The 17,098-nt window shown below is 45.2% G+C and overlaps 1 protein-coding gene across 34 annotated transcripts in view; it reads right to left on the bottom strand.

The window, feature by feature from the left end:
- The window catches only part of LOC119406177 (ankyrin-2), a 345,579-nt gene that overhangs the window by 251,713 nt on the left and 76,768 nt on the right, over nt 1-17,098 (bottom strand). For 24 of the 34 annotated variants that reach the window (XM_049418851.1, XM_049418849.1, XM_049418848.1 and 21 more), the window contains exons 1-2: nt 3,011-3,217; nt 1,668-1,769 (exon numbers count right to left, since the gene is read on the bottom strand). In XM_049418851.1, the coding sequence (XP_049274808.1) occupies nt 1,668-1,769; nt 3,011-3,205 (297 nt within the window). In that variant the 5' untranslated portion in view covers nt 3,206-3,217. Of the gene's footprint in view, nt 1-1,667; nt 1,770-3,010; nt 3,218-7,379; nt 7,663-13,148; nt 13,191-16,413; nt 16,642-17,098 lie in introns of those variants that run through there. The other 10 variants (XM_049418902.1, XM_049418869.1, XM_049418918.1 and 7 more) reach the window with 4 other exon arrangements.

Below are 17,098 nucleotides of genomic sequence, written 5' to 3'. Positions count from 1 at the left end.
AATGTGATACTAGTGATTCACTTTAAATATTTCAGATCTGAAAGCTATCTTAGGTATTGGAAGGCACTGTAGCAGGCTTCAGTTTAACTTTGTCCAGGTGAGTTTCTTTAACAAGGACCTATATTTCATTGAACTGTTGATTCTACCGATTGATCTAGCTGCAGTGTGCACTGCAGCTAGATAAGAATTATTTTCATTGCTTCTGTGTTATAGTTGAACTTCACTGTGACAAAGTCCCACCCAACACAAAAGTACCTTTTTTTATATCCAATATTTATGAAAAGCATATATATATACACCAATATCAGTAACACAAACTTCACCATCAAGTCTGCACTTAAGAAGTGCAAGTGTGATGCCTCCAATAGGCCAGCAAAGGGTCTCCTTTCATAATGTTGGAAGTTAGTGCCTGTGTCGTGTGTCCTCTTCTTGTGTCCCCGTTTCTTAGCGCTATTTTCAGTCGTCAGTGGCTTGCTGTGCAAATATGGGGCACATGAGCAGCACTAAGCTACAGGCATGATTCGCATAGTCATTAATGCATAACCGTGCAAATGGTGTGATCCTATCTGACTGTGATGCAAGCTGAAGCCCCTGGTCAAAACACACATGCATGTGCTGAATGTGCCATCTCTAGTTCTTGCGAAGTATTTGAGATACTTGGTGTAAAGATACATATCTTTAGCTGAAAATGAACAAGTATTCACACTGCAATAATGGATACTGACTGAAATCTTTTATTTCAGTTTCATAACATAGCACGTCAAAATAAAGAGTGGCCAACCAAATTCTAGATTTACTTTATCATGTCTGATAATCTGTAATTCTGCATTCTTTATATCAAAGTTTTACATCTAAATACACAAAGCAGCATGTGCCCAAGTAGCTACAGTAAATTCTTAAAGGAACAAACTCACTTAAAATATGGTACAAGCTTCACATACAGCGTGTCCTCCCTCATAATACCCAGGCTTTTAAAGAATGCTAATGTAATCTATGTTTATCAAACAAGAGCAACGAAATTCTCAGTTATCTTGTACTCTCTCAATGGTCCACCATCTCAGTGACATCAATGAAGCTCTAATAAGAACTGGTGGCAAACGTCAGTGCACAACAGCTAATAAATATTGCAAAGCAATGTGTGCTGCTGCAAAGTGAATTATCATGCTGGCAGAGTGACTGAAAGAATGCTGTAAACACACACACACAACCACTTTCCTTTCCCATAACATGGTCACGAGGTAAGAGACAAAATCAAAGATTGTCAATTCTCAGGGAGCTTGAAGGTGACGCCATGACACTGAGCAAGCTAACCATCACAGTGTAATTTTGCACGTTCTATTCCTTCTATCCTACATGCACAAATAGAACTGTGGTGCAATGCGGTGCATGTGTGCAAAAGGTAGTGCAGTGCAAACAAAAAATCTTGTTTGTCAGAACAGTCTAATGTTTTATGACATAAACTTTACCAAAATAAAATAACCATTTAAGAAAACAAACAATTAGTCTTAGCTAATGAAGCAATTACACAGAAGCCAAAAAATACACTGAAGTGCACAAGGTCGCAGCTAACAGCACCAAATTAGCTTTTCACCATGAAAATTACATCAGTTTATTGAAAGTTCAACTAAGCTGAAGCAGCTATTTAACAAGGCCAGGAATCAACTTACTGCATTGCTTGTGTTGATGTCTATACTGCCCTTGAGGTAATCCAACACCTTTTCCAGATTCCCAGCACGAGCAGCCCGTAGGAAGCTGGCGTTGCCATCAGTCTGCGTGAGACATAAAAAATATGTAAGAAAACCTCGTGCATTAAAATAAAGCATATTTATCCATGCTAAAGCGACCCTTGAGAAACACTTGGCAAAGCTTGAGAACTTGACATTTTTAAGCAGAAACCCCATTTTCGCAATTTGACATTTTCAGCATTCTGTCCATAATGAGCCCCCTCACCTGCGCAGTAACCTATAACAACTTCTCATAGAATGTCATATTGATGAAATGGCAAATCTTTTAGTTTTGCATTAGTCTTTATTTAATTTCACTTTATCCAAAACTAAGCAGATTCACAGATATGCACTGCATGCAGCCTCTCCCATTTAGTGATACTGTCTCGCTCTGAAAAACCGTCAACCGCCACTGTCATATGCCTTAGTTGTTTGTTTTGAATATTGAATGCTCATAAATTATGAGCAATTACTGTTAATCATAGACCATGCAGAAGCAGTCTCAAGAAGCCCTAGCATCTGTATGAGGGTTTTCTTTAAACCACATTAAGAACCACCACCTCCACAAACACTACAAAAACGTAATAAGGTAACCTACCTCAATAATAAACTTAAATGCACAGTTCAAATCTATAATCAGAAATAATTGTGGTATAAAAATTATAATTCTTTGAGCATGTGCCAATGAGATGGTCAAATTTTTGCCATCAACACAACGTATTAATGTTCCCACATAAAAATGCTAAGGATCCTAGTTCAGAGCAACCTTTGATCTGCACAAAATTACTCAGCCATAAATTAAGTACTAGATAATATTTGTCTACAATCATCCAATGAGTGCCTCAAGCTAAAATTTCATGCAGCCATATGACAGAATTAATGAAGTAATAAGTATTCAAGGAAAATCTACCTGGATTACAATATACATAGTCCCAATGATAGAATTAATATAAATCAAGCAACAAATCAATTGTAGAGTTTTATAATAAGCCACCAGAGATCAACATAATTTTCCAGACCACGCATACCATCATATAATGTAAACAGTAATAGCAAATTTGTGGAAATGAAAGGGATACTAGCACTTTCAAATTTTGGAAGCAGAAATATTTCAACAAGCTAGCAAAGACCAGTCATGAATGCATCGTGTGAAACACATGCAGAGTTGGTGCTTACATTTCAGGTGTATTAACCATCTGTAGAAAAATTATTCATTATGCAAACTCATCAAACTCACAGATGTGCGGCATAGAGTCATTAACTGCAACTATAAACTATAGTCTCACCACTACATGTGAGCACTCTTCCAACCCTTCGCTGGTGATTTCTGGTTGAGACACAGGCAAAGCTTCCAGGTGAAATGAGCCTCCACGCAGATAACTCACAAAACCAGCCACAGAAGAGAAAACAACATAGATCCATCCATAGAAAGCAGAAAACACACCACTATGCCCTGGATTCTGAGACTCGCCTGCATCCATCTCTGCTGCTAACAAAGCTAGTGCTCATGGCAAACCCACACAACCGAATGCCTCAGGAGCTAGCACAGGGGCAAGCCAGCGATGTCCTTGGGTGGGTACAGCCTCTCTCCTAAGATTCCGTGAAATTGGCATGACTTGAGATTCCACGCCTTTCGAGGGCCTGTTTTTCTCACACGTTGTTCTGCCAGTTTGCTAGGCTTAAAAAGCTATCCCTATTAGGAAGGCAAGGTCTAGTGTAATGACGCCAGTTTTCAAGCATACAAATCACCAAAAGTACACCTGCAAACAGTTTAAAGATGCATAATTGTTACTGATGTCCTAATTATTCAACAGAAATTCACCAGTCTTGACCATGTTCTCAAATCAAGTGCTCTCTGGTGCTAACTGTGGAGACAAGCACTTTGAAGAGCGAGCCAGCGAAAATGTTTCTGTATGTCTACATATGTTTCTCAGTTTGTCATTATGAGGGTTACACAGACACATATTGTACAATATATGCAAATACAGTCACACAGTTCGATTAAACATGACAGATGCCTAAACTTTTAGGCTTGTATCACTGTACACCTGTTAGCTGTTGTGCTGATTTAGGCTTCATTTCGTCATTAGATAATTGCTAGGAGCGAGTGAATATCCAAAATAGTTTAATACAAATTGAATGGTTATTCGTGTTCTACTCATGAATGGTATATTCACGTTTGAGAATCCACTATTCAAACTGTTGATTATTCATTCAGTTTAAATGTACAGGATGCCGATACTAATTGCAGTCGATGTGGAGAAAGATGCAGGCTCTGACTGCCTTCAATGATGCTGCTTTTAGGTCGTACAAGACAGGAGTAGTAATCAGGGATTGATAAAAGAGGCCTTTGTCCTGCACTGGACATCATCATCAGCTTACTTATTGCTAATGATAATGAAGGCAAAGCCAAGGCATAAGCCCCCACGAAACAAATGGAACACAGCAAGACTGTCAGTGAGAGCTTTAAAATGCTGTATCGAACGAGTTACTAGATACAGAGGCATTATGGGTAGGTTGGGGGTGGGGGTGCTTGCCCTGCCTTGGGTTGCATACATCAGCAGCCCTAATTGGTGGCTGCATTTTGTTCTAGACATATAGTATAATGCTGAAGTGAACCTTGCACAAACAAATTCTAAAATTTGATCACAACAATGACAGGCTTGTGTACCTGACTGTCAATGCACAGTTAGTCTGGTTTCACCCCCCCCCCCCCCCGGCAAACGTGAAACCTGGACAACTAGATGCATCATATACCACCAGATTTCAGACTAGTCGGAGTGACATTAACAGCAACTGTTATATTGAACCAGGGGAAAAGGTACAATTATATATTTAAGGGAATTTTTTTCCTTAGTTAAACAGCGATAAAGAGAAGGCCTTAAGTGTCATTTTATGCAATTTATTTATTTCTGTGGCCTTCAGTGCTTGGAATTTTTGGTGAAAAGGAATAGCCAGCATCCTCTAAAGGTGCCAAGATGTCTTAAAATGTGTTATATATAAAAGAAATGTTAGGGAGCAAACTTTTATATGCATACATTTCTATGAAAAGTGTGAGGGGGAAGTATGGTTACGACATTATATCCTTTAGTTCTTTATACTTCACCTCATCATCATGAGGCTTATTTGTAGCCGTCAACATAAAATAATAGGGAGTTTTCGAAAAGGGGCCCCAAACGTTTTGGGACCCCAAAGAAATAGCATCAAGGCCACTGCGCATGCGCAAGACCCAAACAGCGCTTGGGTTTTGCGTTGGGGGACGCTACTTCACGTATTTAGTGGGAGCCCCAAAGCCTGCCCCAAAAGCTTTGGGTCAAACAAACATGACGGCGCCCACTGAAGCGATGGCTCTTGGCCCAGACATGAGTGACCTAGAATAGGGGGAGGAGTGTCCAAAGCGCCACAGACCCTATTCGAAAACTCCTAGCTCCTGCTTGACCCAAAGCGAGCACACGCAAAGGGCTTTGGGGCCGCTATACGGAAACTCCCTAATAATGGCAAGCCATATCAAAAAATAATTTACAACAAAGCCACTCATTTAGCAAACAAACACATCCCCATCACTAATTGTGCCTTCAGATCACTTATTCATAAAAGTCAGCCAAAAGACAGCCAAATAAATGACTTTATCAGAATGTGTTTTAGGTTAAATGGACAATGAAAATCACGCAATGAAAAAGCAAAGTACCATTTTTCTACTCTTAGTTTATCAGCAGGATTGTTCTTGGTGCAACTATTTCCCAAGTCCAAAATACAGATATTGTTGAAGATTAATAATAACTCCAGAAAACCCATGAACTTTAAGAAATATAAGCAATGCCAAGAACATAAATTTTATGCATGCTATTTTGTAAAAGAAGAGCCCTTTTCAGACCATTTTCTTTTAGTGGCCTTTCACCCATCAGCAAAAAAAAAAAAAAACGAATATTGCTTAGCATGCCTCTTGAATTTGTCAGCAGTTGAAAATGCTAGTAAAACTGTTGCACATAAAGAAATAGAATTTACTTTTTTTTTTTTTTCTCACAGAACATAGAATTTTTTAGCTCTATCTCGCTTTGCTACAGTATCATGCAAGGCATTAGGCACATACATACTTTCGGTTCCCACAGGTAAGGACAGATTTATACAAATAGTAATATGCAGGCAAACGACAGTGGAGTTGAAATGTGGTTGGTGTAGTAACACAAAAGTGCATATAAAATAAAATGCACGGAGAGCACTCAAATGATGATTAATGCATGGAACTTAAATTTCAGTATCTGTTTTGCTTACAGTTTCTTTTCCTCTTGTGCAATCAATCACGAAAAAAACTACATAAACTTTCAAATTAATTCTACAACCTAAGGTTTTAAAAATAGTACCTGTATATTGGCGCTAGACATTCCAGAAAATACTAACAGATTGCTTAAATATCGCCTAGAGGTGGAGGCCAGGGGCGTAGCCAAGGGGGGGGTTGGGGGGGTTCAAACCCCCCCCGAAATTTTTCAATTTTGCTTGCGTATATAGGCACGCACTCATACAAACACACGCACGAACACACATAAAGTATGGTTGAACACCCCCCGAAAAAAATTTCTGGCTACGCCCCTGGTGGAGGCTAAGTTACACATCGGGTTTTGGGACAAATCATTTTTCCCGATATCATAAATAACTGTTTAGCCTATTAAACGTCTTTTTTTTAAAGGTTAGTGACGTTTATTATCCCCGGCACCATTCGGAGAAAAAAATAATAAATAATACTAAGCAAGAAGGGAAAGAAAAGATGAAGTCTCAATACTACCCTTATAGGCTTGAAAACAATTTAAATGTTTGAATAATATAAGCTGCGAACGACGCTCCTTGTGGTCAGGTAAGCAGTTGACGAATTGACACCCACGTGCATGCTTTGCAACAGGTACCCAAGCCAAAAACAATACGATACTCCTCTTATCACATTCTAAACAATGTACCGTGCTGAATGCTGCAAGTTGATTGGCAGTGACTTCATGTTACATGCCAAGACAATATAAGTGACAGCGCAGGTGCCACCTACGTGTGCTGGGAAGATAGGTATTCACGCCTGATCCTGAGCACCATCCGACCTACTAATGCGCCAGATAAAGCGCGCGATTTACGATAAACGTCGCGTAGCGGTGCGAGTGAGAGCGTCCGCGCGATGCGCTCGCCCTCTTCTCTGTTCCCCATTGCTAGCGTCATTTCATATGGGCGCGTACAAAGTGATACTGCGCGATGTACTGAACTTCTGCTGAGTATCGTTGGACGACAGGCGCACTCCACGATCGTCGGCCCCGCCTATCAGCGGTAATCCGAAAACAACCAATCTGCACATCTGTGGACAGCAAAAATTGGCGGGGGGGGGGGGGGGGGTAAAAGTCGGAACTACACAACCAACTGCATCGACCCATGCATGCGAAAGATTACGTGCCATTTAACGAAACCCAAAGAAATGGTGCACGCCCACTGAGCAAGGCTGGCTTGTTCTCCCTATCAAAGCGCTGCCGCCGGTCGGCAAATACATTCGCGTGTTTACATTTACCGCGAACCTACGATCGCTCGCGACACAGCTCCGTATACACCGGGCAGTGTATACATAGCTCTGTGCACGAGAGGATGGCTACTCACTGCAACGCGCGATACAATTCAAAATGAATTTACCTGCTGTTCTCCTTCAGTAACCATGGTTACCGGCCGCTTGTGCAGCTTCAAGCAGCAGCCTACATCGCCGAGAGGATCCCTTCGAAGAGGCGACGAGTTCGCCGGAGAGTCGCTGTGCCGATAATACTTTCAACGGCCAATCTGCTTAGTCGCTTCTCGCCCAGGTGAACGGGGCGCGGTTTCGTTGCCTAAATTACGCTCTAGATGTCGAAACGCTGTTCAAAACCTAACGAAGAACACGGAACCCGGCGAGACAGGCTGAAACGAAGCGGCGTCGCCCGGCGCGTCAGACGCCAGTATTGATTCAGCGCAGCGCGCATGCGCGGGCGATCTGCTTGTGCCGAAGATGGCGGCGCCTGGCGTGCCTCCGCTAGACCTCCGCCTCCGCGCGACGCTCCGTGATTTGCCTCCAAGCGAGATACACGAGCGTGAATTGCTTTCCTAGTCGCGTCGTTTACTCGTATTCGGGGACAACAATGTGGTATTCCGAAATGTTGCTCTTGTTGTGTGGCTGGCGTGCACAACTGAGTTATTGGAGGGACTTCGTTACGTAAATGAGTTTGACAAGGAAGTGGGCAGTGCTCGGTGCCGAAATATGCAGTTGTGAATATTATGAATGAGTCCATCAGTAATTTTCAGTAAAGCGCAATTTCACATTTGCACACACGAATCGCTTTGATAGCTATTCATTTCATGAATTCCCTGGCAATTTTGGACATAATAATCATATAAGTGAGTCGGATCAAACACTCGTCGGAGGTGCTTATCGGTTGGAAAAAGGACTGTCACGTAGTTGTGAAGCACTGCACGGACGAGCACGGGCTTATAAAAATAAAAATTTTGAAAGCTCTGGGGACGTACGCTGAGTTATTCCATTTTCTCGCTCACCATGTACTCTGTTTGTATGCCTTATTTTGTGTTGCGCGTTTTTCTAGCATCCCGTTTCCTAACGCTGGAAAAGGTGCGGAAGAAAAGGCACCTGCAATCTGAACAGCTTGCTCTTCCGCCTGTTTGTCACAATCACAGTGCTATTTAAACATAGGACTCTACATGCATTCTTTCTAGCTCGTTTTTGCTTTCTTACAATATATGTATGTCTATATGTTGAAAAAACTGCAGCTTTTCATGCCACGTGGATCTTACACTGGAAGGGGATGATATAAACAAAAAGTGTTGTGAATTCACTGCACCCCCCCCCCCTTTTTTTTCTTTCTTTTTTTTTTTTATTCTGCGCGTTGCCTTAGGATGAATAACAGCCATAGCTTGTGGATACGAGAGCCGGGCCAAGAGTATCGGCTTTGCTGCGTACCTGAAGTACACGTAAAATTAACACCGCTGTGAGCATCCTCGCGGTGGTAAAGCGCGCCACGCCGGGGCGTGGCACCAAATCATCACTGTTCGCTCCCATACTGATGACGACCCCACTTGTTATTATTATATTGTTACCCGAGTGTTAATTCTATGTTCTCTTTTGACTTTGCGATTTGCAGGGTCGCCTGAGACCTTTCCCAAACCATTAATTCAGATAAACCTTAATATTATACACGCGCTATCGACAAAAACGAATGCAAAAGCACGGTGCCAATACAAACTGAATGAACTCGCAGGTGTGCATTTTTTTGTTGTTTTTGTTAGCAGTCAGCCGTAACATTCGCGTAGCTGCATGCACTTCGGAAACAGTTCATGGTCGGCCAAAGTCTATGCTTCTGCAATAGAATCCAACCCCTGCCCGGCCTCCGTCTTTCCCCGGTAGCACTCTGCATAGCAGCAATAGTATTTGTATTCTGAGGTCGAACTCGGAAAGCATTTTATTGTAAGATCTTCCTGTGAGTATACCACAATTGGCCGTAACTGTTCTTGCTACCCGTTATCACAGAATTGCGAATACATAGGGTGTCCTTATTGTCTGCGGCTGTTCGCCGATCACATCTGTGCTTTACAGCCTAAGTAATCAAGGCAGCACAGATAGTTAGGCACGGAACGATAATCGGTTGAGGCCACGTAGCAGTTGAGAACTAACGCGCGAGAGAAATGAAGCAGGAGGCCGGAAAGTTTTCCGGAATAAAGTTCTTCCATCCATCCTTTCCCACCCGACGGATCTCAAGCTTCGCGAATACGCTCGGTGTAGGCTGAACAAACGACGAGCTGGCCATTAGCGTGAGCCATGCTAGAAACAGGGGGCGTGACCATATAAGTGCCAAATGCTCAAACCAGGCGTGCACGGAAAATGCTTGCCTCAAAGCTGTTTTAAGTGTCTTCTATGTAGGCTTCAAGAAGTGCACAGTATGGAGAAAAAAATCAAGTCGACATTCACAAAGCTTTTTGTTCGTAAGTGCTTTTCTGCCATTATGGCCTCCATTGATGATATGTCCAGGTTCAGGATTGGCTGATTTTTTTCTTACGGACAACTGTAACGTAAGATTTTTCTGTGGATACGGGCCGAGAATTTTTCTTCTCGAAAGATCTGTGTCGCCACGGCGATGCTTCAGAAGTCACTTCAGAATTGGCTTCGTTCGTGGAACTGCGTAAGATGTGGCTTCATGCAGATGGAAGCCCGTGCTGGCCTCTCGAATGCAAATGGCGTCGGGAACCGCGCTCCGCTCCCCCCGCCTGCCACCCTCTTCTGTATGTGCCCCGAGGCAAAAAGAAAGAAAGAAATGAAAAGCGACCGTTTCATCTCTTTTCAGCAGGGCGCCCCCATTCAATACGACTGAGGGGAAAGGAAGGACGGTGAGCTTTTCTGAAAGCACAAGAGCCACCCAGACTTCGATGTTTGCGTTCGCGCGGGCGCACAGTACGTACGCGACGCAGGAAGCTCCCCGCCGCAGCTGGGTTCCCTTCAGGGCGCGAGTCGGCCATGGCTTGCTATGTGTGCATTGCACTCGTTTGGGAACATCGGACATGCGTGGCCCTTATAGTATGCGTAGTCATTAGCGAGGAAAAATGAGTAAGGGAGGCGGAGTACCCTCTGACGCGCCGGCTGAATGAAGCTCTGGGCATGTCACACAAGATCAAAGATGCCGCGCGTGGTCTTAAACCTCACAGTATCTCGGAAGTCGCGATCGAACCAATAGAAACGGCTCTATGAGCACAGAATGTGTCACACTTCAGCCAGGGAGTGCATTGTGAATGCGCGCCATCGCTCATATCCACTGGATGGATGGATGCTGTGAGCGGATCCCCTTAAAACGGTCCGGTTACCCGTGAGCCACCAAGCTCAATATTTAATTCGGCCTAATCTCTTGGCTACCTGAATTATTTTTTGAATAACTCTACAAAATTCACTGCTTGCCGCAGGCATTGATATTTACGACAAGTCACAGCGCATTCCCATTGCGAACGATGCTGTGAGCAAACACTGACAAAAAAGTGAATGACAGCGCAGTCTCATTAGTAGGAGGAGGTGAGGGCTTGTTGCTGTAGTCAAACCATTTCAAGAGACGCCTCCATATGCGTGCGCAGGGTTCTCCATTAGGAGGAGCGAAGATTCACCGCCGCAGCCCCTCCCCCTCCCCCCTCCGTTGATCGAGCCTGAAAGAAACAAGCTTCGAAATGAATGCTAAAATGAAAATTAAGCGATGATGTGCTTCTGTCTCTGGTCACTCGGCTTTCCAGAGCTAAAGGTAAAGTGTTCTTGGATTGCAAGATCAGTGGGCGCCGCCAATACTGCCAAAAACCTGAGTGGTCATAACTACAGTCCTTCTCTGCCATAATCCTATAGGAACATTAAACAACAACGGGACAGGTCCAAATGAGTAAATGCATGGGGCAGACTTGGCGCTCCCTTTAAATGATTCGTGGGGACAGACAGATGGGTGGACAAAGCAAACAGGCACTGAAGGCAAGGGGACTGCGAAAAAAAGTCCTTTCGCTATGTAGAATTATTCTTATTATCTAATTCCAGCCAGTCCTAATGCTGGACATATTATTAGCCAAGGCATTTACGAACGAAAGGTTCTGTAAGTACAGTGGGTGGTGCGGATTCACAATTCACCAAGCTTTGCGTTCGTAAGTGCTCTATGCCATTGGCCGGCTGTCTTCGCCAATGATATGTGCAGCATCGAAATTGGCTGAAATGTTGCCTTGCGAATAATTCTAGCTTAAGCTCCTTTAGTGGATGCGGGCCGGGTCCAGAGTGCATATGTCTCAAAAAAAAAAAAATCTCACGAGAGCTCTGTTCGCATGAGCTGATGCCAGCCAATCGCGACTATATTATAGGGAAGGCGGCCATGTCCTTGGCAGACAACCCATGCAATCGAAAGGCTTTTATGAATTCGGTCCCAGTTATGTACTCCTAACAATGACCTAAACTTCTGGAGATTTACGTGCGAAAACCACGAGCATATTATGAGGCACGCCGTAGTGTGGGACTCCGAATTAATTTTGACCACTTCGGGAGCGTGCACCTGAATCTAAATAACAGCAATCGAACCCAACCGCGTCCTCGAGATAAACAGTGCAACACCTTATCTGCTAAGCTGCGACGACGGGTAGATATTTACTCCAGTGAAATGAAAGCGCAGATCGTATTCCGACATTCTCGTAAAATCCGATGGCCGCCGCTATCTCATTCACACATGTCATATCTACCCTGCCCTTGTGCTCGCAATTAATTTGTCTCCTTCAAGCTTCACATAACCGCTTTACGTATGCACATCAAGAAAGCTGGTGACAGTAAACAATGTAATACATAGGCGCCGTTTTGCGACAGGGTGCAGACTTAATAAGAATTTTCTTTTTAGTTTCAGTGTTTTCAACAGGTTGTCTTAGGCGTAGTCACGAAGGTCCCGCGGGCCCGCTACTTGAGAAAGTTTTTCTTTTACAAGTAACCATTCAGTTTGTTAGTCGCTAACAGCACGGCGCAGACCGGAAGCACTCCGAGCACTCCTCGTCCTTTGAGGGAACCGCTATTTCGGACGCTGGCCCATCGCCGTGGCACCGAGCCAGTCTGGTGGGGAGACCGACCGCTCGGCTTCGGCCATGCGCCACTGTCGCCACTACATGCGGCCCTTGCAGCTCCCAGCGGGGACATCGGCAATTAAAAAAACAAAGAAAAAAATGGGTCGTCGCGTCAGCTGCATTTAAAACGGTGCTCCATTTGAACAGAGACGAGCGGGAAGGGTGGCTACAAAGCTTTTTCTTCTTCGTAAAAACGAACTGTTTGCCATTGGTTGGTGTGCCTTCGCTATCACCACCTTTGCTGCTAAGGTTCGCCGGCACGAGTCCATTTCTATACACGAACAGCAGCTGTTTCTGACGACGCGGCCAGTGACGACTGTGACAAGGCGAAGATCCGTGGATAAACAGTGCTCGAATACAATTTACATATCCTATATATGACAGTAACCATTTGATCAATTGGTAGCGAAATACTGAAAAGAAAACGAAATTGTCTGTGAGCATGCACAATAGAAACGCGCGTCTCCGCGTGGCCTGGGAAAAGTGTTAAAGGCAATTAGCTGCGCGGATGAGCCTTAACGACTATTAAAAATAAAAACGCGATATTTTGGACGCACGCCGTGTCACAAGCGGGTCTCGAGCACTGTGTATGTGACACTTACAGCGTACATCCCTCCCCTATAATCAAAACGAACGCAGAAAGTCCGATGGTTCAGCCCGAAAGGCAAAAAAGCCTTAAGTTGTTATGGTATGAACACACGCAGGACAGAAAAAGGAAGAAATATTTTTTTAAATAAATAAAATATCGTCATACAAGTGCCTGGAGGCGACCAAGTGACACCTGCAGACACTTTCTCTAAAGCGACTCACCAGTGGGCTCTGTGGCATCCGTATCATAGCGAGGACTGAAGAGTCGCACCCGCCTCAGCAGTATACGCAGCCCTACGAATGGCGGCGCTGACTGCGTAATAATGTCGAGCAACCGGCACCGAGGAAGGTCTGTCCTTCTGCCGCTGTGGCTCTTGCAACAATGTTACAGAAGGATCCGAACTCCTACAATGGCTGCAAAACAACACGCTTCATTGAAGACGAGATGCGCAGTCGTATACATCGGCAAAGGAGAGGACAGACACAGGCCACAGTCTTCGATAGGCGTCCAGAGGAACACGCTGCCAAGGTTCTTCCCGAGCGGGAGAAAGGTCAGCTCCCGCGAGGGCAGTGGTGTTCGCAACGGAAACTTGTAGTGCGGAAGTGGTTCGAGGTGAAACGTTCCCTAGGGTGACGTTATAGGGACGCTATTAGGCCAGAGCAAGCAGAAGGCAAGATTTGGAGGTATGTGTCGTGAGGCAGGCGCCGAGTTTCGATGAGCACGATGCGGTCTTCCGGAACACTATTTCAAGACGTTCGCAGTATATCCACCCTTTGGGACGCAACACATGCCGGCGGCGGGAGACGAGGAACTGGGCCTGACAAGACAAGGGACTGGCCGTGGCCCAAGGGCACAAACACGGCGCGCTCATTGGCCGCGCTCACGATGCGCGCTCCCCTGTTCAGTGCCCTTAGCAGACGAGCGGCGACCGCGGCTGACTGTCCGGGCGGCTGAATAAAGAAGAAAAAAGCGGCGTCTGGAGGGGGGAGGGGGGGACTGCATCCACAGCGCACTCGCGGGCCAGTGGCGCGCGCCACAGGCGGAGCTCGACTACGTCGTAAGCCGCGAGACGCATTTAGCAATAGCGCTGGCTTACCGCCCGTGCGCCACTCCTGGGATCAAGGTCCGCGCTCTCCAGACATGCTGCGAGAACAAGAGCACGCCTCGTCCAGGCTCGCGCGATGAGCGGGTTCAAAGCGCCGACGATGTGCGGTGCCTTGCCGGAAGCCCCTCTTTACTCCCTCTTTACGGGCAGAAAAACAAATCTGGAATTGACCTTTATGTGAGGGGAAGGGTGTCGCCCTGAGTTACCAGAACCGGACTAAAAGAAAAAAAAAAAAAAAGAAGAAAGTTGGTTGCCATTCTCGAAATTGAATAGAGGCAAGGTAACGGCACACAGAGGCGTGAGGTCTGCCTCTGAAATATGAACAGTCACACAATGTACAGATCTTAAACTCAACGTTTCCGAAGCTCCGGTAGATAAGTAGTGGAGAAAACGTAGAGGCAGCGAAACTAAGAAACACGTTAAGTATATGGCGTAGAATTAAGTATCGTTCTCACTCCGTTCTCACATTGATATTTTGTCCTGTTCTTCTCATGTTATTCTTGATTTTTTTCTCTTGTATGTAACATTCTTTCATTTATGTTATGCAGTTTAGTGACAAGTTTTCGGTTTATGTTGCATAATATGTATAATGTATATCTATTTATGATATGTAACCTGCCGGAAAAACCGTATTTGCGCTCTGCTGCTCCTGTATGTTTTTTTTTTTTTTTTCGTACGGGTTTTGGGGCTGGTCAAGCGGTTATGAGCCGCTTTTCCCCCATTCGCCCTCTGCAACTCTGTATTGGTTTTGTGGAAAATAAAACATACATACATACATACATACATAAATACATACATACATACATACATACATACATACATACATACATACATACATACATACATACATACATACATACATACATACATACATACATACATACATACATACATGGAACGCGGTTACATGTGGAAAACTCGCAAAACCATACGGTATGATATCGCTTCGTATATATGTTCAAATAATCACAGGGTCATCATGACCAGTGGCGTAGCCAGGGGGGGCACACCGGGCCCGTGCCTCCCCCCCCCCTCCCGAAATTTTTGTTTGCTATGGCATACATAGCACAAAATGACACACTCAACCACATCTGTCTGCCCTGTCCCCACTTCAGATCATGGAGGTGCACCCCCAGAAAAAAATTTCTGCCTACGCCCCTGATCATGACCCGTCTGTTTTCGAATACACACAAATTGCTACACACCCCGTTCGTACAGGAAGGCCGCACAACAAGAAAGACGGATAAGGACCGAAAAAAAAAAGCGCCTTGTCTGCAAGGGTATATGACGTGAGTATAGAAATTATAAAACTACTTTCCATGTACTTATATTGTTGTTAGTCAGCGCCCTGCCTTGCCACCTCTATTCTGTGTCCCGTCTGAGCGCTGTTTTTGAATTTTAGTACCAACAGCCTAACAAGCACTTTAACACACCTTTCAATAGATATTCTGTTTTCTATTTTCGCTAGTACACCTTCCGGCGACCAGCGTGGTACAGACCTGTTATATGGCTCTGTTGTTGGTTCGCCATCGTTACGGACGCACACACCAACCGGACTGTCTTTGGCATTTCAAGGACACGTTGCCATCATTTCTCTCTCTCTCTCACACACACACACGCACATACACAACCATATATATATATATATATATATATATATATATATATATATATATATATATATATATATATATATATATATATATATATATATATATATATATATAGAGAGAGAGAGAGAGAGAGAGAGAGATTCTAAGTTGCCAGAAACGGAAAAGGAAGCAAAGCAGCGCTCAAAACCGTGGCGGTCATCAAGTTGAAGAGCGTCCGTTTTCAATGTTGGAGGACCGAGCTCGATTCCCCATGGCGTCGGGCACCCAGCGGTTTTTCCATGGGTTTTTCTAATGGAGAGAAAGGCACCACGACTTGGCGATTGGTGGTGTGGTTACTCGAACCGAGAAGTGGTCTCTCCTTTCCGCTCTATTCCATCTACCGCGCCCCTTCCCCCTACCCCAACGACGCTGCGCCGTGCTTCCGTATATGTGGTTTGCACAAATAAAGATATGTGATAACCTCAAACCACTATAATTCAGCAGCGACTTCATGTAATTCATATACACCCTGTACGACCCCACAGCAATCCTCTAAGGGCACTCCATTGTGCCACAGAAATCAAGGCGCAGAGTTACAAGTTTCAGCAAGCCAGCGGAAGCGCGAGATCGGTGGGCAACATTAAGGAGTGGTTTTACCCCAGCCAAATTGACGCTGTTCAGGCAGACAGCACAACTTGGCCCGATCACTAGCGAGAATAAATACTGAAATAACGAAGCCATTCATTTGGCCATGGTGGTAATTCGTGGTAATACCGCTTCGATACTCACTGCGAGATTGATCGGCATGGTAAACTGGGTCAGCGGGGAGCCTTTCGCTCGCTTTCAGTCAGCGATGTTGAGATTGTATTTTGATGCGGTCTTCCTCTTGACTTGACGCCAGGGACACGTACGTGGGCTTGGGCAGCCTTGGACCTCCTTGGAAATAACGGATTAAGACGTTGACTTCTCAGGTTGCGACCGACCATGTACGCCGAGAAACATAGCTCGCTTTGATTCGCCCAACCGGACGAACGGATAACGAAATACTCGACGTCAATCGGCTGTTTCAGCTCTTGTTCCGGCGTCGACGGTGACCGCGCAAGTGCGGCGTCGTCTTCATTCCTTTTCGGTTGGCTTCTCGCGGGTTGATTCCCCGGGTGAAGAAGCCTTGCAGGCCGCGCTCTGGCGACAACGCTACGGCTGGACTCGCATGCACGGGTGCAGCGGTTTGAACCGTACAGCGCACACTGAGGCTCAGTGACTGAGCCGAAGGACACACGGGCGGGTGGCGACCGCGGCGCTTGCCGACGGGCGGTGTCCCGGACGACACGTACTGCGGCGGCCCACGTGGTGCTGGCTGTCTGCTACTACGCGCGGGATATCGAGCCGCGGCCGGTGGTGAAGAAGGGGGGGGGGGGGGGGGGGCAAAACGCCGGGACCCAGCTGCTGCGGGTTGCACTTATGTGTGTGCACG

The sequence above is a fragment of the Rhipicephalus sanguineus genome, chromosome 1, assembly GCF_013339695.2.
Source record: "Rhipicephalus sanguineus isolate Rsan-2018 chromosome 1, BIME_Rsan_1.4, whole genome shotgun sequence".
Taxonomy (NCBI): domain Eukaryota; kingdom Metazoa; phylum Arthropoda; class Arachnida; order Ixodida; family Ixodidae; genus Rhipicephalus; species Rhipicephalus sanguineus.
Note: the sequence above shows the minus strand (reverse complement) of the source record. Positions and strands in the feature narration are given on the sequence as shown.